This window comes from Misgurnus anguillicaudatus, chromosome 1 (genome assembly GCF_027580225.2).
Source record: "Misgurnus anguillicaudatus chromosome 1, ASM2758022v2, whole genome shotgun sequence".
NCBI lineage: Eukaryota > Metazoa > Chordata > Actinopteri > Cypriniformes > Cobitidae > Misgurnus > Misgurnus anguillicaudatus.
The window spans coordinates 6,346,310-6,369,521 of NC_073337.2; the positions used below are offsets into that span (position 1 = coordinate 6,346,310).

The 23,212-nt window shown below is 37.2% G+C and overlaps 1 protein-coding gene across 1 annotated transcript; it reads right to left on the reverse strand.

The window, feature by feature from the left end:
- Positions 1–9,013: 9,013 nt before the first annotated feature.
- LOC141350976 (uncharacterized) lies at positions 9,014–17,030 on the reverse strand. Its single transcript, XM_073856889.1, has 14 exons — positions 15,096–17,030; positions 14,659–14,776; positions 14,288–14,380; positions 13,946–14,156; positions 13,475–13,644; positions 13,273–13,371; positions 11,960–12,192; positions 11,695–11,873; positions 11,518–11,611; positions 11,020–11,364; positions 10,684–10,801; positions 10,517–10,608; positions 10,299–10,416; positions 9,014–10,045 (listed from the first exon to the last, which is right to left on the reverse strand). The coding sequence occupies exons 1-14, from the start codon at positions 15,195–15,197 to the stop codon at positions 9,915–9,917; spliced, it is 2,103 nt and encodes a 700-aa protein (XP_073712990.1). The 5' UTR covers positions 15,198–17,030; the 3' UTR covers positions 9,014–9,914.
- Positions 17,031–23,212: the final 6,182 nt, after the last annotated feature.

Below are 23,212 nucleotides of genomic sequence, written 5' to 3' on the forward strand. Positions count from 1 at the left end.
GCACAAATGAATGGCTAATTAAACTATGGAGAGATAAAGCCTTATGTCTGATCCAGGACCAGAGACTTATGTTATTTTTTAATTTTTTTTGGGCCTTATAAACAACAAACAATAGATAATAAGGTATGTACCAATATATAAAACGGTGTCTTAGATAAAGTTTACCAAAAATCCTGGCCAGCCGAACCTGAAATTATGTCCATGAGGATGTAAACATGACTGATCTAATCACTGAGGGTGAGCCATATAACTGCATAACATTGACTGAAAAAAAAGCAAACAAATTGAGAGATGGTTTGTTCGCGGTACCACTGACAACTCCCCCACCGGTAATCACGTTATTTATGGATGGCTTTGTTTTAGAGCATCAGATGGTATGCTAAAGGCAGGGTTTGCTGTGGTTGACCAGGTTGAGGGTGATTTTGTGACTAGAGTGAGTGGTAAATTGGAGGGTAAGCAGTCAGCACAGACAGCTGAAATGATAGCTGTTATCAAAGCCTTGCACTACACTGGTGAAGAGAGGGTGATTATTTATAGTGACTATGAATATGTGATTGGTGCAGTATATATGGAACTGCCATATGGCAGATAGGTGGGTTTGAAACCAGGAAAGGCCGGCCTATAATAAATGCTAGCGAAGCCTGACACATAATACAGGCTGTGAAGGTACCTAATGAAGTGGTTGTTGTCAACTGCCTAATAAACCACTTATATCCCCAACCATGGTTTCCCAAGACAAAGTTAGATCTGACAAACTGACAAACACGCACTGGAATTGACATATAGTTTCGGGCTGCTCATCGCCCCAATGACAGAGCAAAGCTGACATAATGAACCTGACCTTGACATTAAAACTTGACTTGACAAAATCTGTGCACAGACAAAAATAACATGGCTTGACGCATTGCCAATTGCATTAATGTCTATTTGCTCCTCTGTTAACAGGATTTCTGGTTTCACACCCTTTGAATTGCTTACAGGTCGACAGTTTCCAGGCCCACGGAACGCCTTGGTGTAGGATCCAATCCTGCCACTAACTAATGATGTTTATTTCTACAAACTAACTGCTATGATTAAACATTTTTCCTGCCAGGCTACACGACACCGGGACAAAGACTAAGCTGTTACAAATGATGATTGAGTGAAAGTGAAGGTGTTCAGACGGTGCTGGGCCGAACCGAGACAGTCCAGGCCACCGAGAGTAAAAGCAAAAATCTAACATTGTGTTCAGCTACAGGGCAAAGGCGACACTTGGTTCCATCTCTTTTCTTGTGTTAAATGTGATTATCCCAGCAGGTCTCTTACAGAAACCGGTGTGGACCTGAGGACTCAGGTCCAAGAGAGGGAGAGTGTTGAAAGTGAAAGTGAAAGTAAATCAGCTGGAATACAGAGAGAACAAACAGGAAGTGAAAAATCAGGGGTAACACTCACACAACACCAACAATAAAGTCAACAAACACTCTGTAAAATTGTGCATAAAAAAGGTGAAATTTTTCCCAGCCCAGCAACAGAACCCCTCGCACACTGTGTGAGTACAGATTGTGCCTACGGAGCAGGTATAGCCGTACAATTCAAAGCGAAGTACGGTACACAAAAGGTTGTAAGACAGAACAAACACACAGGTGAATGTGCAGTTACCCATGAGGACGACGGCAGATTGATTTTTCATTTAATAACAAAACAAAATTGTACTGATTTACCAACATATGAGAATTTTACCAACAGCTGGGGTGTGGGTTAGATAAATTGGACTTCCATAAGGTGGTGGAAATCCTGACAGAAGTGTTCAGGGACCTGAACATTACAATTACTGTTTATTTATTATAACCTGGGTAGCTACATATCATATTGACCTTTGAATTTCTTAAGTTTCTTATATAATCTTACATTTCAATGTTTCCTTTTGAATCTAATTTTTAAGTTTCTTATACAATTCTACAGTATTAATTTTACATTTCATTTTTTTTTTTTTTTTTGAATTTATGATTGTTTTTTGAGTATTTGCCAATAGGCATAAGTGTATTTTTCCACAGAGATGAAGCTATATGGAGATTGGAAGGTTCTGTGGGCCCTAGGGGTTATGACTGCAATTATAATTACCATAATATTTAGCATAAACAATGAAGGTAATCTGAAAATTGACAAAAGGTCCAAAACTACATCACAAGATTAGTGTGTAAAGAGATATGGGGGAATTGAATTAAATTACACAAAAAAAAAAATTCAACGACATCATACACCTTTGATTTATGAACATCTATAGTGGTCTCAATTGGAGTATTTGTGGCCATACTGGTCACTTGTGGATGTTGTTGCATTCCTTGTCTCAGATCCCTGTGCAACAGATTAATAGTGTCAGCAATAGAGAAAAAAGAGAATAATCCGCCCCCATATAGCATGCCCCTATTAGGCCTACAAAACCTGGCTGAGGAGGAACAAGAAAATGTGTGACCTCTTTCAGAGGTCAAGAGAGGGAATTGTGGGATTTTAATGTCATATGTTTTATTAATATTGTATTTAGAAGTGTTTTCAATAATCATTATAGTATGCTAAAGTAAAAGATTGTTTGTGTTTGTCTGTGAGAGTGGAAAGCTACCAGCTTGGGTGTGTGTGTAAAACTGCAAGAAGGATTAACTAGGAATTTATGTCTGGAAATTGTCAAAGATAAGAAAGAGACCAGAGTGGGAAAAGTAAACAGAAAACCACGTATTAACTAATACTTTAATATTCACATGATAAAATATGCAATATATTTCTTACTTAATCAGTATTAATCATTGAATAATTGATGTAATAAATGATATGATGTTGTCTTTGATAAATGTGTATTAATCAATGAAATGAAGGTTGCATACAGAATAATCTAATGGGGGGATGGCAGCTCAACTTGGAAGAACAGAATCTCCTGCGCTTGTTCTGTGTGTGTGTGTATTCTTCCCTAACAGATGTTTTTTTTTTTTGAATAATGATTAAAGTGTTTTGCTTAGAAGTAGTATTGCAGTAAAAGATTTAATATGTGTTTATCTATCTAAAGAAGTTAATGTGTGCCTTATTCATATAACCAATTTTACGAATAATGAAATGATGTCATGATATTGAAATGTGTTTTACATAGTAATCACTTTCATCTTACAGCTTATGTTTTTATGAATAAATGAATGTTTCATTAATGATTTGTTTTTAAGAAAGCATTATAATATGCTATCTGAAGTCAATCATATGTGAAGTGGAGGAGTACTGGGGAGAAGGTGACGGGCTGCATGGCCCTCAGGGATGAGCGGAGAAAAGTTTGTTTTTTCTTTGTATGTGTGTGTCTATCTCCTGCAGACTAAAACTGGGTGTGGTAATGGAGTCAGATGTACGAGGGGAACGGCCTTTGTGGGTGGAGATTCTAAGAAGAAGATCGACGTCACATACTTTATAAATAACTGTTTTCTCCCAATGCGGGCCGTTAGTCGACTGCCTATTGTGGCCTTGAGACTGCCCAGCGCTGTAAAACTTTTTCCTATCTGATCAATAAATAGTTTAATTTTAATACCGTGCCTTTCCTCTAATTATGAACATGCAGATGGACGCCTTAAAGTCCAACATAGGACAGGTGACGTACTGTTGATAATGTGAAAGCACTTTCTTCAGCGACACATGATTAAAATCGCCCAATATAAAACTCGGTGCTTCTGGTGAAATGGACTGCAGTTTTTGCTCCACCTCAAAAATAGTATTGGCAGCGGCCACAGCATCTGCCTTTGGGTGGATATACACTACAGTTAAAAAGATTTGAGGGAACTCTCTAGGCAGATAGAAGGGGCGTAGTGACAGTGCTAAAAGTTCTACATCGGACGTACAAATCTGCTCCCGAACAGTCACAGCACTGCAATATCGTTCATTGACATATAGACAAACCCCACCACCTAGTTTTTTCCCCGTCACCTCAACCTTTCTGTCCAGTCGGAACGGTGTACCGAATCCATCAATGTGCAGATCCGCGTCTGAGTCCTGCTCATTGAGCCACGTCTCCGTAAAAGCCAACACGCCGCAGTTTTTAAAATCCTTCTGGCATCGGACATTCCCCTGAAGTTCCTCTATTTTGTTCCTCAGGGAACGAACATTTCCCAGGATCACAGAGGGCAACGGTAACCGGGTCAAACGCTGTTTCCTCAACCGCAGCTTAACGCCACCTCGTTTTCCTCGCTAACTACTGAAAAACATCTTTGAAAATTCTTTGAAAACATCTTTGAAAATTAACTACCAGGTGGTTTTCTCTGCCGTAACGTAACAATCATCATCAACATTTAGCACAGTCATTAGTCAACAAAGTTTCCGACAACTTACATAGCCTTTTTTAGAAAGTGGATCCTTCAGAGCAGGAAACAAACTGATGATTCCAAGGGCATATTTTTCTTTAGTCACTCGTTGGGGAATTCTCCTAATATGGAAAGTTCCATATTATTAAAGCAGTGGTTTTACAATTTTTAAATAAAGACAGATGAAAGAAAAGAAAAATTACATATTTTAGAATATCATACCCTTCAGTTTCTGTCATGTGTGCTGCAAGCATATTAACCATTTGTCGCCTGGAACTATCACATATGCCCCCAGTGTTCTCGTACTCCTTCAGGATTGCAACACCACCAGGTTTCTCTAGTCGAACTTTTTTAATAAGCTGAAATTAACCAAATTTACAAGAAGTAAATTGTTTGTGTGTGTGTGTGTGTGTGTGTGTGTGTGTGTGTGTGTGTGTGTGTGTATGCATGTGCATATATGTAACTCTCTAAACTAGAACTCTAACTTTTACTGAGAACTAATTGTTAACTACTGGCCAGTTCAGACTATGTGACTTAGCACGATTCCACATGTTGTGTGATTCTTATACATCAATGGGTGTCAGGGTGCAAGATTCCTCGTAAGATGTCATAGTGTAAGAGACATGATGCTGCATATGTAACGCTACAAGATGGACGTGTACATGTAAAACAGTCTGTCCAAATCGATCATAAAAACTTCCCTCGTTCCCTTCACGAAATGCACTTTCAAAATATAGGCAACGATTCCCTGAGGGAAGTGCACAGATAAGTTTGCTAGTGCGTGTCTAGAAGTGTAATGGAACTCAGCCTAAAATGTTTAAGTCGTAGGACATTGACGCTGCCAATAGAAGCACTTAAGCTGTTCTGTACAGAGATGTTTTTTATTTAATCCACCTAGCAGCACCAATTCCTTTTTCGTTTCACAGTATTTTTCAGCTAATATTTCTGCCTTTATTTTTCGATTAGTCCTCGATTATGAACGTGATATTGTCTAGCTTGTCGGTGAACTACGGCTCTTTGTAGTAAATGCCGCTCCATCTGAGAGCAGGTGATGGCGATTTACTACTAATCACGGAATCGGCTTTACTGACGAGATGCGAATGATAATTGTATGTGATTGATCGTGCAGCCCTAATTCTTAGGTATCAAAATCGCATAGTCTGACATGGTGATTATCATTACAAAAAAGTGTAATCTGGAAAGGCCACAAGTCCTTATACTGAGTTCTGTAAATAATAAATAAGAACAATTAAGATGAAGCATATTAATGTGATTGTTTCTACATAAATAAACCTGTCACTCCTCACATCTCTGGCTGAAGGACTCTGCAACACCTCTTTCTCCATGCATGCTCTTTTAGGCAAAGTACACTCATGACTCTCACTACTCTCTCTACTTGACATGGACACTGTATCCGTGAGGCTTGAAGTTTGGGCAGTTGATTCTACCGAATAAGAAAAAATGAAATATCATGGTAATACTGACAATGAACAAAGATCAAACTACTGTCTTTTACAGGGTATCTGCAAATTTTTTACAGCAAATGTAATGACTTTTAAGACCTTTTTTAAGTCTCTAAAATAAAAATAAGACTTTACCATAAAAAAAAGAGGAAAATGTTCAGGGCAACACGACACAGAATTGTGGCGAAGCATGGCACGGCACAGCTCACCTGAGCCACACTGAAGACACATCACAGGAGCTGTGTCTGAAACCGCTCCCTATCCACTATATAGTGCACTATATCGGGTGTCGACCATTTTGTAGTGGTGTCCGAAACCTGAGTGAACAACTTAATTCCCTAGATTCATTCACTACTTTTTACCCACAATGCACTCTGATTTTGAGGGTACATTCTATGTACACTCGTTCACTCATATTTCCTATGATGCAACGGGAGACGAACGCGTAACTTGAATCAGCTGAAGGATACTGACAGTAAACACCAAACATTTTCTTGTTGTCAGTTATTTTCTACTTTTTGAAAATAAACACATGAAAAATAATTGCGTTATCTTTTATTTTAAATCTAATACACATTTTTATTAAACAATAAACAAACAGCAGTAAATAAATATTATAAGCAGTGGTTTTGTTCTCTTTATTATCAACTAATACAATAAACATGACAAATGTGAAAAACAGTAAGAAAGTAAACTTTACCATTTCACAGCACAATCAATAAAGCCACACAGGTGTTTTTGATGAATCTCTGCGACAGCTCTCTGACGCATGATATTTGCGTCAGTGTCCGAAATCGCTCACTCATTTTCATTTGCTTCATCCCCATATAGTGGACTCAACTGTCATTCCCCATCAGTGTTGGGTAAGTTACTCAAAAAAAGTAATTAATTACTAGTTACTAATTACATCTTCAATCATGTAATTAGATTACTTTACAATTTACTCTCTTCAAAAAGTATTTAATTACTTATTACTAATTACTTTCTAAATCATATTAGTACATGATACAAGGATAGGCTTGAAATGGCTCGAAGAAATAATAAATGAAAGTATATCAATTATTCTGGTCCCACTTTAGGGTCCAATTTTCTCTATTAACTAACTATTAACTACTTTTGCCTCAATATACTCCAACTACTGCTTATACAACCCCAAAACAGAAAAAGTTGGGACATAGTAGAAATTGTGAGTAAAAAGGGAATGGAATAATTTACAAATCTCATAAACTTATATTTTATTCACAAAGAATATAGATAACAATCAAATGTTGAAAGTAAGATATTTTGAAATGTCATGCCAAATATTGGCTCATTTTGGATTTCATGAGAGCTACACATTCCAAAAAAAGTTGGGACAGGTAGCAATAAGAGGCCAGAAAAGTTAAATGTACATATAAGGAACAGTTGAAAGACCAATTTGCAACTTATTAGGTCAATTGGCAACATGATTGGGTATAAAAAGAGCCTCTCAGAGTGGAAGTGTCTGTCAGAGGTCAAGATGGGCAGAGAATCACCAATTCCCCCAATGCTGCAGCGAAAAATAGTTTTCTGAGCTTCTCAGAGAAAAATTGCAATGAGATTGAATTTATCATCATCTACAGTGCATAATATCATCCAAAGATTCAGAGAATCTGGAACAATCTTTGTGCGTAAGGGTCAAGACCGGAAAACCATACCGGATGCCCGTGATCTTCGGGCCCTAAGACAGCACTGCATCACATACAGGAATGCTACTGTAATGGAAATCACAACATGGACTCAGGAATACTTCCAGAAAACATTGTGTTGGACTTTAAGGCGTCCGAAGCATGTTCATAATTTGAGAAAGACACAAATATCTAAATTGAATATTTATTGATCAGGGGACGTATTCACAAAGAATTTTAAGGCTAAAAGTAGCTCCTAACTGGCGAATTTAGGAGCAACTCCTAAAAATAATGGGCGTGTCACTCCTAACTTTAGGACTCCTAATTTTTTTCACTAAAAGTAATTCACGAAGCATTTTAGCCCTAAAAGTAGCACCTAAGTCTGGGACAGCTTAAAAGAAGTCGAGAGGACTCCTAACTCACTAAGACCTATTCACAAAGGATCGTAAAATGGCTTAGGTGCTGATTAACACATACATGGACAGTTTCACCAACTCAAAAGCATTGCCTAGACTTAAAAGCACACTTTAATGTAAGCATATTTTTATGACATTTGTTTCATAATTCATTACATTCATGACAAACAGGAAGTTTTTAGAATTACATGAAACAATAATGATATTATATATTTAATATTGTACGCCAACCTGTTGCCATGCTTGCCCGTTTAAAGGCTGCAGCCCTTGACTGCGATTGTAATGCATACCACCGCCTCTCACAGTCGTCCGGGGTCCGCGACACAAGCGGGAATGCATTGATCTGCAAACAAATCCTCTCCCATCAGTGATGCGCGGGTTGATCCGAAATGAGCGGGTGCCTGCGATTACGAGTCATCCAAAAATGTTTTTTTTAATGATATGCCGGTCGGGTCGTTTGAAATAAAAATGCCAGTTAACTAATTTAAACAATTTCTACTTTTAAAAAAATGCGGGCTTCTTCAATATGGGCAACACATTTCCTTGCTTTAAGTAGTCTATTTAGGCTAATAGGATGTAAATTAATCAAGCAAGTGTTAATGCAATGTCGTTTTTTATTATTAGGCAATTGTCGGTTTTCATTTGGGTATTAGGCTACCTTGATATAATTTAATTTCATTCACGACTTTTCTTTTATATATGCATTTCGATGGCATTACTATTATTATTTTGTGTAGGACACAGACATATTTCGATGTTGTAATGGATTTGGTGCGTCGGTCTGTGTTATGTTCCGCATGTCAGCCCTGTCATCTAACAACCAATCACCGTGGTCATTGCGAGTCAGCTCGTGCATGAGAATTGACGTCATCCGTAGCAACGAAGACTCACTCTTAGTTTAGGAGTAATAATTTTTCCTTACTAAAAGTAGGTCTGAAAGGCGTTGTGAATAACTTTTAAGAGAAAACTCCTAGCTAAAATCTTTTAGTGCGATTTAGGAGTACTCTTAGTGGTAAGATAAAATTCTTTGTGAATACGGCCCCAGATATGAAAAAGTTACAGCATGCCGGGCCGTCTCAAGTCCTAACAGCAGGATTCGACAGACTCACAGCTCAAGACAGAAAAACATGAGTATTTATCGTCGTTCTTTCTTCTTAGAATCTCCACCCACAAAGGCCGTTCCCCTCGTACATCTGACTCCATCACCACACCCAGTTTTAGCCTGTAGACGAAGATAAACACACCCAAACAAAGAAAAAACCAACTGTTCTCCACACAACCCTGAGATCCATGCAGTCCGTCACCTTCTCCCCAGTACTCCTCCACTTCACATATGATTGACTTCACATAGAATATTATAATGCTCTCTTAAAAACAAATCATTAATAAAACATTCATTTATTCATACAAAAAACATAAGCTGTAAAATGAAAGTGATTATTATGTAAAACACATTTCAATATCATGACATCATTTCATTATTCGTAAAATTGGTTATATGAATAAGGCACACATTAACTTCTTTAGATAGATAAACACATATTAAATCTTTTACTGCAATATTACTTCTAAGCAAAACACTTTAATCATTATTAAAAAACATCCGTTAGGGAAGAAAACACACACACACACACACACACACACACACACACACACACACACACACACACACACACACACACACACACACACACAGTTTTCATGATTGCCAGAAAACAATTATTGTGCATTAATTACTTTAGAATGGGCAGTTTTTTATCTAAATACGTTCCCCTTCCACGGAGGCTGCTGTGTTGCACCCCTATGTTCCTACAGTAACCCACAACGGACAAACAAAGACTGGGTTTAGAAAGTACCGCTCACATTTTCATTTTCTCGTCAGCTACTGTAGCTTGGAAAGATAGAGGTAAGGGAAGCTGGTTGCAATCGTCAAACCTCACTGATAGATACCACTAAATCCTACAGACTGGTCATTTAAAGAACGGAATTCAATGATTGATCTGAACTGTGCTACTACATTATTTGCAAATTCCATGTAGGTGGAGTAGGATGCATACAGTAGCTTGAATTTATCAACCTATTATATTATATAATTATACCGTTCTGACGGTAGAGGGTTCGCTTCCGGTGCCTCACACTAAGGTAGAGCCCCTCAATTGACTGCTGTATTCCTCTGTGTGTTGTGCCTTGACTGGCACGAGATGTATCAGGCGTCTCTGTAAAATAAATAGTGAAAGCAAATTCACTGTTAAAACAACACAGAACCGTTCCTGTTTGAATTTTATGTAAAACCCTTTAATCCAACTTATTTAAACTTGGTATGTGCACTTCCTGCAGGGAAACTGGAATATACTAATAAACCTGATATAAATGTGGCATACCATTATATTTTTTTGCTGCTCTTTAATATAAAACATAACTAACGATAGAAAAGGATGTTTGTTGTTTCTTTTATCTGGTCATGCTTACCACCAGCTGCCCATTCCTTTACATCAGATAGCCACTGTGAAACCACTTCATCTGTGCAATCTAGCTCTGTTTTTAGGTCAGCTAGCCTTGCAGTCTCATCGTGGAGTCTCTGACAAGTCTGATGTTATACAATAATCAGGATTAAAACTTTGTATGATTAACAACAGGCCAAGTAAACACAACAAAAGGACAGACAAAACAATTAATAGGAGACTTACCTTCACATATCTTGTGGAAAGTGCCTGATGTAAAGAGATATTTTTTTTCTCGTTCCACCCCATTGCATGCAATGTAAGCATGTCCACCCGTGCTGTTGAAAGCAAATAATGAGGTTATGAAGATCAATCTAAAAAAAGTATACAAAAATATTGCAAACTCTGATCACCTGCTTTGGACATATATTTGGTTGTCAGAGCACAACGTGAGAGGTAGCTGTTCACTTGCTCTACCTCCTCACCAGCAGTTGTCCCTGCTCCTTCCTGGTTCCTGCCACTCCATTTAATCTGTTAGTAAAGGGTGGAAGAAATTTAATTTAATTTAATTTAATTTATATAGCCCAATATCAAAAAACACAATTCGCATCAAAGGGCATTACAATCTGTGCAAGAAATGGTTATGCAAAAAGACAAGATAATATAGTGTAGCTTAACTTCAATTTCATATTATTAATGTGCTTGTAAATATCACAAAAGTACATATGATGCCAAAATATTATACACACCTCACACTTAGTAGCATGGGCTCGAGCATGCATTACACTAAGAAAGGGTTTCATAGTGGTCAGCTCCTGAAGAGCAGGAAGGACACTAGCGACTTTCTCCAGGTATGGCCAGTATTTGCAAGCCACGTCCATTGCAAAGAATTGTGCCTTGGCTGGCATGAGCTCCTTCTGAAGGTACAGAGGGTAGGCAAATATCTCCCCCCTGTACATATTAAGGGCTTTCAAAAGGAACCCATGGCGACACACAGCAACCTCCATCCCCTCTTCATCCAATTTTGAAGCCCTCCTTGAAGTTTCCCTCGCTGCTGTCCATTGGGAGTCCCCACATGTACCTCTTCCCTGTGTCTATGACACACAAAACAAACATGACAAATCAAATAAAAGCTATAGTGTCATTCAATATATTGCATTTATTCTCTCAATTTTGTAATTGGTAGGCAGAAGTAATTGGGGGGGGGGTTTACGGTTATTATTGTAACAACTATTTTGTCAACTTGCATTTTTCACTGCTTTCTGTATGGTGTCGACAAATCTAGACACCACACTGTCTTCAGCCACAAAGAGTCCCTCAAAAAAGCCAGGATCATCAGAGCTGAGAAGGAAAGAAAAATAGAAAATCGATCCATGAAATATATGAAGAAAATAAATCAATAAAAAGACTGGAAGGAAGATCACCTTCCGTTTCGGCGAAAGCGATATAGTTTTCTATTTCCATCTGCAGAAACAGCCAACATTTCCGGTGTGCAGGCTGGGCAGATGAAAGGAGCACTACAGCAGAGCTGGTCTTTCTCAAATGATGCATATGAAAGCTCTAAGAAGCTGCGCTGCAGTGCATCGCCGTTAATGGGTCCAGACTGAAAAATATATAGAATGAATTCGTATTAGTGATATTGTCTGCTTGTAAATTTTTTTATAAAATGGTAATAACATTTACACGTACTCTTCCTCCACACTTAGTGCGATACTCCAGCAGCTTTGCGAAGGCTTGTCTGGAGAATCCCGGAGATATGATCTTGAGTTCCTGAAGGGAGCTCAAGAGGTCCAGTGTATAAAGTGTGGAATTGGTGACGGAGGCTGGCCAATATCCACTTCTTAGGAGGTCTTTCAATTCAGGGGTCCACTGCTGCTGGCATGATTGACATTCATACAGTGGCTGATGCAAGTCAAAACGCCCTTGGAACAAAAATAAATTGAAAAAATAATACACATTTACCACATACTTAATTTTACAACACTTAGTTCATTCTGCACATTGTGAATGGTTGAGAGACATTGCTAAAGTTCCTATAATCCCACATCTAATTCGCTAAATTCCACGCTGTGTTGATTGGACATCATTATGGAAAGATGCTTATAATGTTTTTTCTTTGCAAAGGACAAAAATAAAAAAATCTGTCTATGTCTTTGTTTTAGTTAAAGGTATAGCGGAAGATTTTCCCAAATTATTTAAAAGAACAGCCCCTCAATATTTTTAAGCACACGCAACACTCTCCCTCCCTCCTCCCGAGAGGGAACGCCTGTTAAACGCGTGCAAGAGACAGAGAGAGAGAGAGCATGCAGGAGCTCAGTTCTTCTCTTCGCTCTGTTTACAAGTTGCTGTCGGCATGTTTACCGTGTCTGTGCGATTCGTGACTTGTGCCAGGGCTAGCATCGCTAATCATAGCTTACATCAACTTTTACTAGCAGTGATTTTAAATGGATTTCTCCAAATAGCATGACAAAATGTACATTTCCAGTAGAAATAACACAGTCTCGTGGGAACCCCAACCTGTCCTTTTAGCTCACGCCAGCGTGTGAAATAGTCTCCCATAAACATTCTGGTCTTGTTTCTTTCTTTATAGTCCTTTCTCTTCTTGTCATACAATTCCTAGACACTTTTTCTCTTGCGACCCTCAGACATTTAAAAAAAAAAAACACAGCGAGAATGCGAGCTTCAATGAATGGTTGAAACCGTAGCACAACACACATACACGTGAAAGTGCGCATGTGCAGCAAGCGAACCTAGAGGCGAGCATGTACGACGGTTATACGTCAACATATAATCAGAATGATTGACATCTGGGATGACAAATAGTCTTGATGATCCACCCGGAAAACGAAAATCTTCCGCTATACCTTTAATAACAATACCATGTGCTATTCCATATGTTTTGACACTTCTGCAATTCTAAGCATAATGCCACAGCACACTAGTTTGAAAAACATCAAATATACAATAAAAATTGAGGTGGAAAATATATCTATATATTTTACCATTTATGGTTATTAAAATCACTGGTTTGCCTGGTAACACATTGAAGTTCGTGCCTCCACAGGAACAGCCTGGCACCTTCACAGTTGGCAAAATGCAAGCTGGCAAAAAGAAGAAAAAAATAAATAATAATTTAGATTATCTGGAACTGTCTGCAGCAGACACACATTGAACAGCAAAATTAAAGCTTTTGTGAGAACGTACCTTGCTCATGGGTGCAATATCCATCTTCCCCTTTAATAATGCATGTAGTTGGAGGAATGGCTTCAAAAAACCCACGAATCACACACTCCCTGTTGTGGAGTGGCTGTTTTTTATGATGCAGTACATCACAGTCCCCACAGAACCACTCCTCTGGAAGACACTCTCTGCACCTAGGGAGAAAATAAAACAATATTATAATAAAATAAATTATTTCAGGTGAATAACTTATATAAAGTAATGTACACTCAATTTAAGCTATTTCACTTTTTCTAGGTTTGATTTTATTGTATAGGATTGCATAGTGCCTCAGTGTTTAGCACTTCACAGCAAGAAGGTCCTGGATTTGCTTTTCTCATTTATGTGTTTTTCATCTGGGTATCTAAGTCTTCTCTCATCCCAAAAGACATGCATGTTAGCCTATAAAGCAGGGCACTCTGAGGTAATTGAAGTTTGGTATTAATGAAAACCAACCTAATGACAGCAGGCTCGTTGCAAAGGCAACACAGAGAATGACCAACAGCCTCTTTTGAAATAAGGCATTTTAGGTGGTATGGTCTTGCTTCTTTCCAGCGCTCTGAGGCTTTCTGCTGCCGAAAAGACCATGAAGATGCAGAGCTACTTTGAGGCTGAGCATCAGCGGGACATGACGACAAAATATCAGAGAGCCTCTCCATATTTTTTTCTGTAAAGAAAATACAAAAATAAAGCGATAAGGGATCATTTAGATAAGGAACAATTAAAAGTCAACTGCTCAGTATTAGAATGAAATTTTTTTTCATACTGTACATGCATTAATTCATCACTGTGAATTACCAAATTCCTCCTGAGGATTTAGTTTTGTTGAGGTTGCAGTAAGTGGAACCTCAACACTGGATAACAGGGAGCACTCAAACATGGGGTATGTGGCTGAAAAACATAGAACAATAAGAACAAGTTAGACTATCACACTCCATTCTTGTTCTTCTTTTCAACCTATATACTAAACAATTTATAAAATAAGACATATTTTTGTACTTGATAGTGTCTTCTACAATAGTGTCACGGATAGGTTTATCTACTTTTTTATGTCTTTTTAGATATTTGAATACTTTAAAATCTCATTACACAAGTAGATTGTTCTAATTTGAGCTGGTCCAACATTGTCATAGTAAATTCCTACAAATGTCAAATAATTCAGATATAACCTGTAGCAGAGGCATTGCGTCGCCCTCCTCGCCTCCCCCTCGGCTTTCCACGTCCTACAGAGACCCTTTTAACGGTTTGTGGAGGGTCTCGTACACGTTTCCTTTTATCAGCTGCTCTCTGTGTATTGGAGTAAATATTTATTGTAAGACTGATAATGTTAAAAGTACTGTAACTAGTGAAAGGAAAACACAACATAGTGTCTAAGTAAGGTGTTGAACAGCTTCCATTCCTCTGTAACTCAGAGGAATGGAACTGCATATACTATTATTATTATTATATTCCCTCATTAACACATCACAGAGCATAGTAGGATGCATCATGCAATATACCTGTATTAAATCTTCTGCACTCATCATTCTTACACATTCCTCATAACGTTTTACTTTAATTTGTTATATTCAAGTATAAAATGATTGAGGTGTACAAAAACTCTAACCTTGGCTTCAGCTAGAATATGATCATGTTTCAGCTCCAGAGCCATGCGTCTCCCCTCTTGGTAGTGGGGATCCTTTGAATCGAGTTTATGCTTGGTGGCCATTGCAATGCAGCCAGATAAAGACAGACTGACAAAGATGGGTAAGACAGACAAGTAGACAAAGACAGACAGAGAGAAAAGTAAGAGCAATAGATAAAGACTGGGATAGATAAAGATATAGATTGAAGAGTAGGGACAGAAGTATAGATATTGAGAACAGAGAAGATGTAAGATAAGAAAATAATGAAGAGATAGAGGTTGGCTCTTAAAAGTGCCTTTGGGTTCTAAAAATCAGGTGTAGCTATAGTGTAGGTTCGGACAGGTGATGTGTTTGACAGGATCTGCAGGGAGAACGACAGAAATGTTAATTATATAGTGTTATGTTGATATAAGATTTAAAAATGTACCCTAATAGTGAGTGATTTGCATTTTATTATAAATACTTAAGATAAATAAATACAGATTCACGTGGTTCCTATTTCCTGTGCAGCTGTTAAAAGGCGCGTAATTATACATGTGTCTGGGGTTAGTCATCCCAGATTTACAGGCAGCGTTATGTGCTGTATAACCTTAAGTTAGATCAAGTGATAATATTGTTATTACTGACACGTCACCGTGACGTTGTGTGTGAACCACGATAATCGAAATAAAATGACATCATCTAACGTTAGATAAATGGAGTTGTTAGCTTATGTTAAAGTTGACTAGCCATTTAACAAGCCTAATTTCACAGGTTTCTTTTCTGATGATGAGAAAACCTTGGACGGACTTTAATTTGTTACCCTACGTGTGTGAAACTATAATGACAAAGAAATACATTATTTTTATAGCATTTAAGCAAAACGTGATCTTATTACTCTACATGCCTAGTAATTTATCTGGAAAGTGGTTTGAGCGCATAATGAGAATAATACAGAATTACATCAATACGGAAAAAAACGTGGTTTATACCGTTACACTTTTATCACAAAAACATGGTTAATTTTCGTAGGGGTATGGCAATGTCAGTTTAATGGCAAATAAAGGCATCAATTATAACATTTAAACAAAACGTGAACTTTACTTGTAAGCATCGTGCCTTACCTGGACAGTGATTTGCGCGCAATGAGGGAATCCCTGTTAATTACGAGTACCGAAGAAGAAATCACCCAATCGCAAAGAGGACTGCCTCAGACTCCATAGCAACGAAGGCAGAGGATTCTGGGAAATGCAGGCGTCCAAAACTGACTTTATTTTTTTTTTACAATCAAAGTAGAAACAATCATAATCAATGGCCATAACATCGTATTGTTGAATGATCAAACACACGTTAGTGTTGATGTGTTGAGAAAATATTTTGAATCTCCCGCGGGCCCACATGTAGTTTTAGCTGGTGCCTTCACCATAGTAGCGGTCGCTGAGGCTCATGGGTACTGTAGTATTTATTGCTGTATTTAACACACGAAACTGATCAAAAAAATTGTAATTCTTAGAAAAGAAACGGCAACATTTTGAAGCGATTGCCATCGTTTTACAATGGTGATCATCCTGCAAAATATTAAGCAAATAAAAAAGGATAAACATCTCCGTATTAAATGTTGAGTAAAGTAGCGCTTCAAGTGTAATAAATGAATGACAAATAAAGTAAAACAATACAGCTCTCGGGTGCCAGAAAAAAAACGCAATAGGCTATAAGCACGATATATTCTATAGCAATACATTAGATTAAAGTCGTGCTGAATGACACGAAAAAAGGACAAAAAAAAAACGTGGTGCACGCACGAAAAATACTTCCTATTGAAATACATTACATTGAAATTCGTTCTGACTGGCACGAAAAAAAGGGGAAATTCGTGTCCATGGACACGAATCAATAGATTAAATAACGTGACTATATCACGAACTGCCGTGAGACTGGGTTGAGAAATATCCATATTTAAAACTTTATTAACGGAAATAGCTACCTTCTCTGTATTCAGGAGAGAGTATTAGGGGCCAGTCACACCAAAAGCATTTATGGCAGTTGCAGGCGCCTTTTTTGAATGATATTCTATGGGCAGGGCGCGTTTGCGCGCTGTTTATGCACGCCGAGAGCCTTGCGTTTTTTTGCCGTAAGTGGGTTTTATAACAGTTCCCGCAAATTTCAACACAATAATGTAAATATGACATAATAAATGAATGATACAGTAGAAGTAGGGTGACCAGACGTCCCGAAAAATTCGGGACAGTCCCGAAATCTAAGCTGCTGTCCCGAATCCCGAATCCTGCTCTAATTGTCCCGAAAATCATACTGAAGCTAAATCTTAATCCCGAATCCCGCTTTAATTTCCTCGAAAATTATACTAAAGCAAAATCTTGAGTAGTAGTTGTCTGATAAAACATGAGCGAGGAGGTTAAGTCATCCTGCAGCCAGCCCCCGCCGGCTGCTCATTGGCTGCAGCCTGCCGCCGCCGGCTGCTCATTGGCTGCAGCATCTTGTTTTTATACTGTAGGCTCTCATTGTGCTGGCAGCAGTTAAAACCTCTGCGAAATATGCTGACGTTGTATTGTTTCTATTAATTTATCTAATTCATCTATATGCAGAAAGACAATAGGACCTTTTGTTTTATAGAGTTGACTAAGAGAGCGAAAGTTGCAGCAGCCGCGAGGACAGTTGAAAGTGCAGGCAGTGACAGTCAGTCGTGTGGAGGAGTCAGTCGATTGGTCGAGGGCAGGCAAGGCACTTTGTTAAAAATACTTCTTTACGTATTATATAAAAAAAAAACTTCTATACGTATTATATAAATTTATACGCATATGTACTTATATTAATAAAAATATGATTAGTTCAGTAACTTCAGTTTGAAATTCCTTATTTTTATTATTAAGTAAAATAAAGAAAACTATTATTGTATGAACTATTATTTTATAAAGTATAAAATACTCTACGTATTATATAAATTTATTTATATGCATATGTACTTATATTAATATGATTGATTAAGTATGAAATTCATTGTCTTTTATTATTAAATGAAATTAATAAATAAAACTATTATTGGATGAACACCCCCCCCCCATTACGTCTGCCCCCCCCGTCCCGAATTTCAGCCAATCTCATCTGGTCACCCTAAGTAGAAGTCAAGCTTTATTATTCAGTAAATTACATGATCTTTTCATCATTCCAACACATTTAGCCACTTTTTTCCTCAGTTAGCTTAAAGGCAGGGTAGGCAGGAATTAACTAAAAAACTTTTTTACAAATTTGTTTAAACTGTCTTTATGTACCAATACATAAGTAAAATGTAAGTACTCTGAAAAAGAGAGTATAGGACTAAAGCGTCTGTAGACCTCTCACCATTGTTTTAAACACAGCTAATTATTTCCATTCGGGACTAAACAAATGATTGGCTTGCGCGACTATCACTCTCTCTCGCGACCATGGCTACCACCCGTTGCTATGGGATCTGCCCACACATGCGCACACCCGATTGATTTGAACGGGCACTTTAGGAAGAGCAAAAGTATGACAGAGAAAGAAGAAACACAGAAGGGAGGGGGTGGAGTGAATGGTGATAATGAGCTGTGTTTAGAGGTCTACAGACCCTCGATTTTTGGACTCTCTTTTTCAGAGTACTTGCATTTTGCTTGTGTATTGGTGTGTGGAGACAGTTTGAACAAATTTGTAAAAAAGTTTTTTAGACTTTTTTAGACTTAAACCTGCCTACTCTGCCTTTAAGTGGGGATTCCAAGAGATCTTTTCATATATTATAACGCCCAAAAATGTATTTTGTTGAACCTTCTCTATTAGTGTGTCATCACAATTTTAACAGGTATATTACATTTACGATTACTAAACAGCATAATTTTTGTCTTTTTCAAATTCAATGACAGTTTGTTAGTATTAAACCAGATTTTTAACTTTACTAATTCCACAGTTACTGAGGCCAAAAGTTGCTCCAGGTTGTCATCGGTACAAATAATATTAGTATCATCAGCAAAAAGAATAAATGTAATTTTCGTTGATAATTTACATATTTCCTTAATATACATTAAAAATAGTGTAGGTCCCAGTGCGGTACTCCACATGTTATATCCAAGAACCCTGATTTAAATTGATCAATCTCAACAATCTGTCTCATCTAGATAGCTCTCCAACCATTTTTTGCTATTCTCCTTTTTTATTAAAATCTGGTGATCAATGGTACCAAAGGCCTTTTGGAGATCCATAAAGATTCCTTAAACAAATGTATTTATTTCAATACCATCTGTAATTTCTTCCAGTAAATCAATTTGTGCATGTGAAGTACATCTATTCTCCCTGAACCCATATTGACAATCAGATAATAATTGACGTTTATCAATAAAGCTCCAGAGGTTTTTGTCATATAATTTTTCAAAAATTTTGGAAATCTGTGGCAAGAGGGAAACAGTGAAAACTATGAATTCAAATGCAACCAAAGAGGTCTGGGCTATTAGGCTATTATTAGAGGTGCAAACTTGTCACCTTTAGGTTAAATTTGTCGTTTTGGAGGTCATTCTTGTGATTCGTATAGATCCGATATGTTTTTGAAAATGGGGGTGGGGGGTGGGTCTGAAAATCATGAAATTATGAAAATCATGTCCAGCTATTGTGGTATCGATGTCAAATCCCTAACCATTTTGGCGGGTTATGTTTTACAATTTATAGGCACGTTATCTGCTGCCGAAGTTTAAGCAGTCTGTGCAGATTAAGCACACATACTTTTTTTTTTGCTTTTCAGTCATGCCACTTTATTTAAATCTTTTTTATTAGAATTTAACAAGACTGTACATGGTTATACATTCAATGAAAAATAAGAGATCACAAATTGTCTCATTATAAACCCCTTTTAAAACCCTCCCATTCCGAATTATACAAGCAACATGAAGGCAACAACAAAATAATAATAATAATGATAAAAATAATATTAATAACAATAAAAAAAGTATAATAATAACAAAAAAATTAGATTAAGCACACATACTTAACTTGTAACAAGGCAAAGGGAACATGCATTATTAAGGTAATGGGGTCACACCCTGTACATTTTGCAGTGTTCATGTCTTTCATAACCAGAGGTGGAAAGTAACGAATTACATTTGCTCACTTTACTGTAATTGAGTAGTTTTTTGTGTACTTCTACTTTTTCGCGTGAAGTCAAACACAATTTAAAGGACAAATTCGGTATTTTACACTTAAAGCCCTGTTTTAAGATTGTTTATGATGAAATAGAACGGTTTTGACTGAAATTTCGACATATGCGGCTGCCCCGAGAATTTTTGGGTGTTTGCCGTTTCACCTCCCACTTCTATAATGGCTGTGTAGGTGCTCTGAAACAATCCTTCCTAAAATGCATTAAACTTTAGTTTACAAAGACGTGAAACTCACCGAGTGGTCAGGGGTGTTCACTGATATGCTCACTAAAAAATCGCTGCAAAAGAATGTCCTTGAGAATGTGCAACGTCAATAGACATTGCAGAAAAAGAGAGAGAAAGGTATTGAGTTTTCAAAACACCTTTAATGTACTCTCACAAACAATATGTATTAAAACACATTACATGCAACAAAACAACAATACTACTAGATAAAAGGTCAATACCAATAAATTACAAGATCAGGGCCGGCGCTACCTATAGGCAGAGTAGGCAAATGCCTAGGGCCTCAAGTTTGGAAGGGGGCCTCCATAACTGCTAAATCCATGTGCGTGGCAGAGATGGGGACTCGAGTTTGAGACTCGGACTTAAGTCGCGCACACAGTGACTTCAGACTCGACTTGAGACTCGACCCTCAAAGACCTCAGACTCGACTCGGACTCGAGCCGCGCGACTCGTGAACAATGTTTATTTTTAGGAAACGTCTGATGAGCTCGCTGTCATAGCTCCCTCCGTTACCTACAACCTGCCCACGACATAACACTTGACGTATCTGCTCCGCGCGCCCGGCCGCGAACATACATGAATGCACCGGCCGCTGCTGTGGCATTCATCCGAAGCTTTGGGTAGTGCTGTGACGGATCCGCGGTTCGGCTGGCATGCGATTTGCGGATTAATATGCAATTTAAATAGGGTAAGTTTATCACTGTTTCTAAGGCTTGCAATTGTTTAAATGGTTGAACAATTTAACCGCAAAAAGGCGCTCAAGTGAGCAGATTTCTGTACGCACATGCGGTTAAGTGTGTCCGGTCCAGCTCCAGTCAGGTCCAGAGTTGCGCTACTTTGTGTCATACTGTAGTGTAGTCCATCAACATACATTTGCTGAATAGAGCAATGAAAAACAACGTAACTTTTTTATGTGAAGCGACTGCTGCATCTTCTTCCTGAAGCGCTCCGCCATGTGTTTGAGCAAGCTTTTAGTGCCCTCAGTAGTGTACATACAGAGAGAAGTGTTTCAAAAGTTAAGCCAACATAAAATCTTTCTTTTCTGGACAAGGCACATACATACACGCAAAATGATCTCACAGTATTCTTTTTCTAATAAAACATTTTTGTTTATGTCTTAAGAAACCAGTCAGAAACCAGTCTGGGCTTATTTGTTCTTAATAAAGAGACAGTAACCTCAATTAACCTACTTAAGTCTGTGTCATTTATGTTAATCAAACAACCCAAGACAAACAGAAAATCACTTCTATTGCTCAAAAATAATAATAATAATAATATTTAATTTGTACAATAAAGACAGTGTTATAATCCATTTAATTTAATTTCTGTACATAATGCTAATTTTAGACCTTACTTAATGTGCAACTATGTTCCTTTTTATAAATGTTTATAATTTCTTTATTTGTTATTAGAGTTTTATTTGTTACAACGAGACTTCAGACTTGACTTGGACCCGAGCCCAGAGACTTCAGACTTGACTTGGACTTGAGCTCAAAGACTTCAGACTTGACTCGGACTCGAGCTCAGAGACTTGTGAACATCTCTGGTGCGTGGGGAGCTGACTATCAAAATAGTCAACTTAAAAAAGTTTGTATTTAAAGTCAAACAGCAAACAAAACTGGAGTTACCTAAAGTAAACTGTCTTTATATCTTGTAAGTCTTCTACACTTTATTTTAGTTTTCAAATCATGAAAACATGTTGCATATTTATTGAAAACAAATTATTCTGCTTAGTAGTTTGTCTGTTTAACTTCCAGTGGCAGCTGATTTGTATGGATATTTAAGGTATAAAAAGGTATTGAAATACATATGAATATATCCATAGTCTAATAGTTCCTCTATGGAAGGTTTTTTTGGTCTTTTTAAAATTAATTAATTAAATTATAAAATAATTAATTAAATTATAAAATAAAAAATACAATCACAAAATATGTCCCAATTTTGAAAATGAAATGCTAAAATAAAAATTCTTTTTTCTTGATACCCAGGTTTTATATATAAAAAAAAATTCTAGGAGGTGTTCATCTGTAATTTTTTACAGGGTTTTTGCAATGTATTGTTGTCTTTTTAATTTTACTCTTTGGAGAAAGCAAAACTTTTATCCTGTGTTATCCCAAAAAGGTGTTTTAAAAAAAAAACTGCATCCACAACAACAACAAATTTGACCTGCCTTAAATGTTTAACACATGTATTTTTGCATAATTTCTAAATACATTTTTATATAAATTTAATCAATTTGTTAACTAAAAAAAAAAACAGAAAAGTAATGGGTGAAAACATGTTTAATCACTGTAGTGCTTAAATGATTTCTTTCAGAGTAAAAAAAACATGTTCTCACATTATTCTGAAAATGAGAGGGGTGTGAGGGGCCTCCCACATAAATTTTGCCTAGGGCCTACAAATATAACCTCTAAAACCTCACACATATCCCCCTTTATTACACCAAATCATAATAAAAGAAATGAAGTCCTTTTGTAATTATGAAAATCAATAAAAATTCTAGCTTTAACCAAGTTAAAAAACACTAATTCTAAACTACAGTTTGTATCTTGTTAATTTTTTTTAGTATCATAAATTGCCATCTTTGAACGAACACAAAGTTCAGCAGTGAAAACAGTGTCTCCTAGTGTATTAAAAACCACAAAATGAAAGTTTCCAGTGAAAAATAAAAACAAATCTTGCAATACATTAAATAAAGGTGTTAGCCTAAAACAATGCAT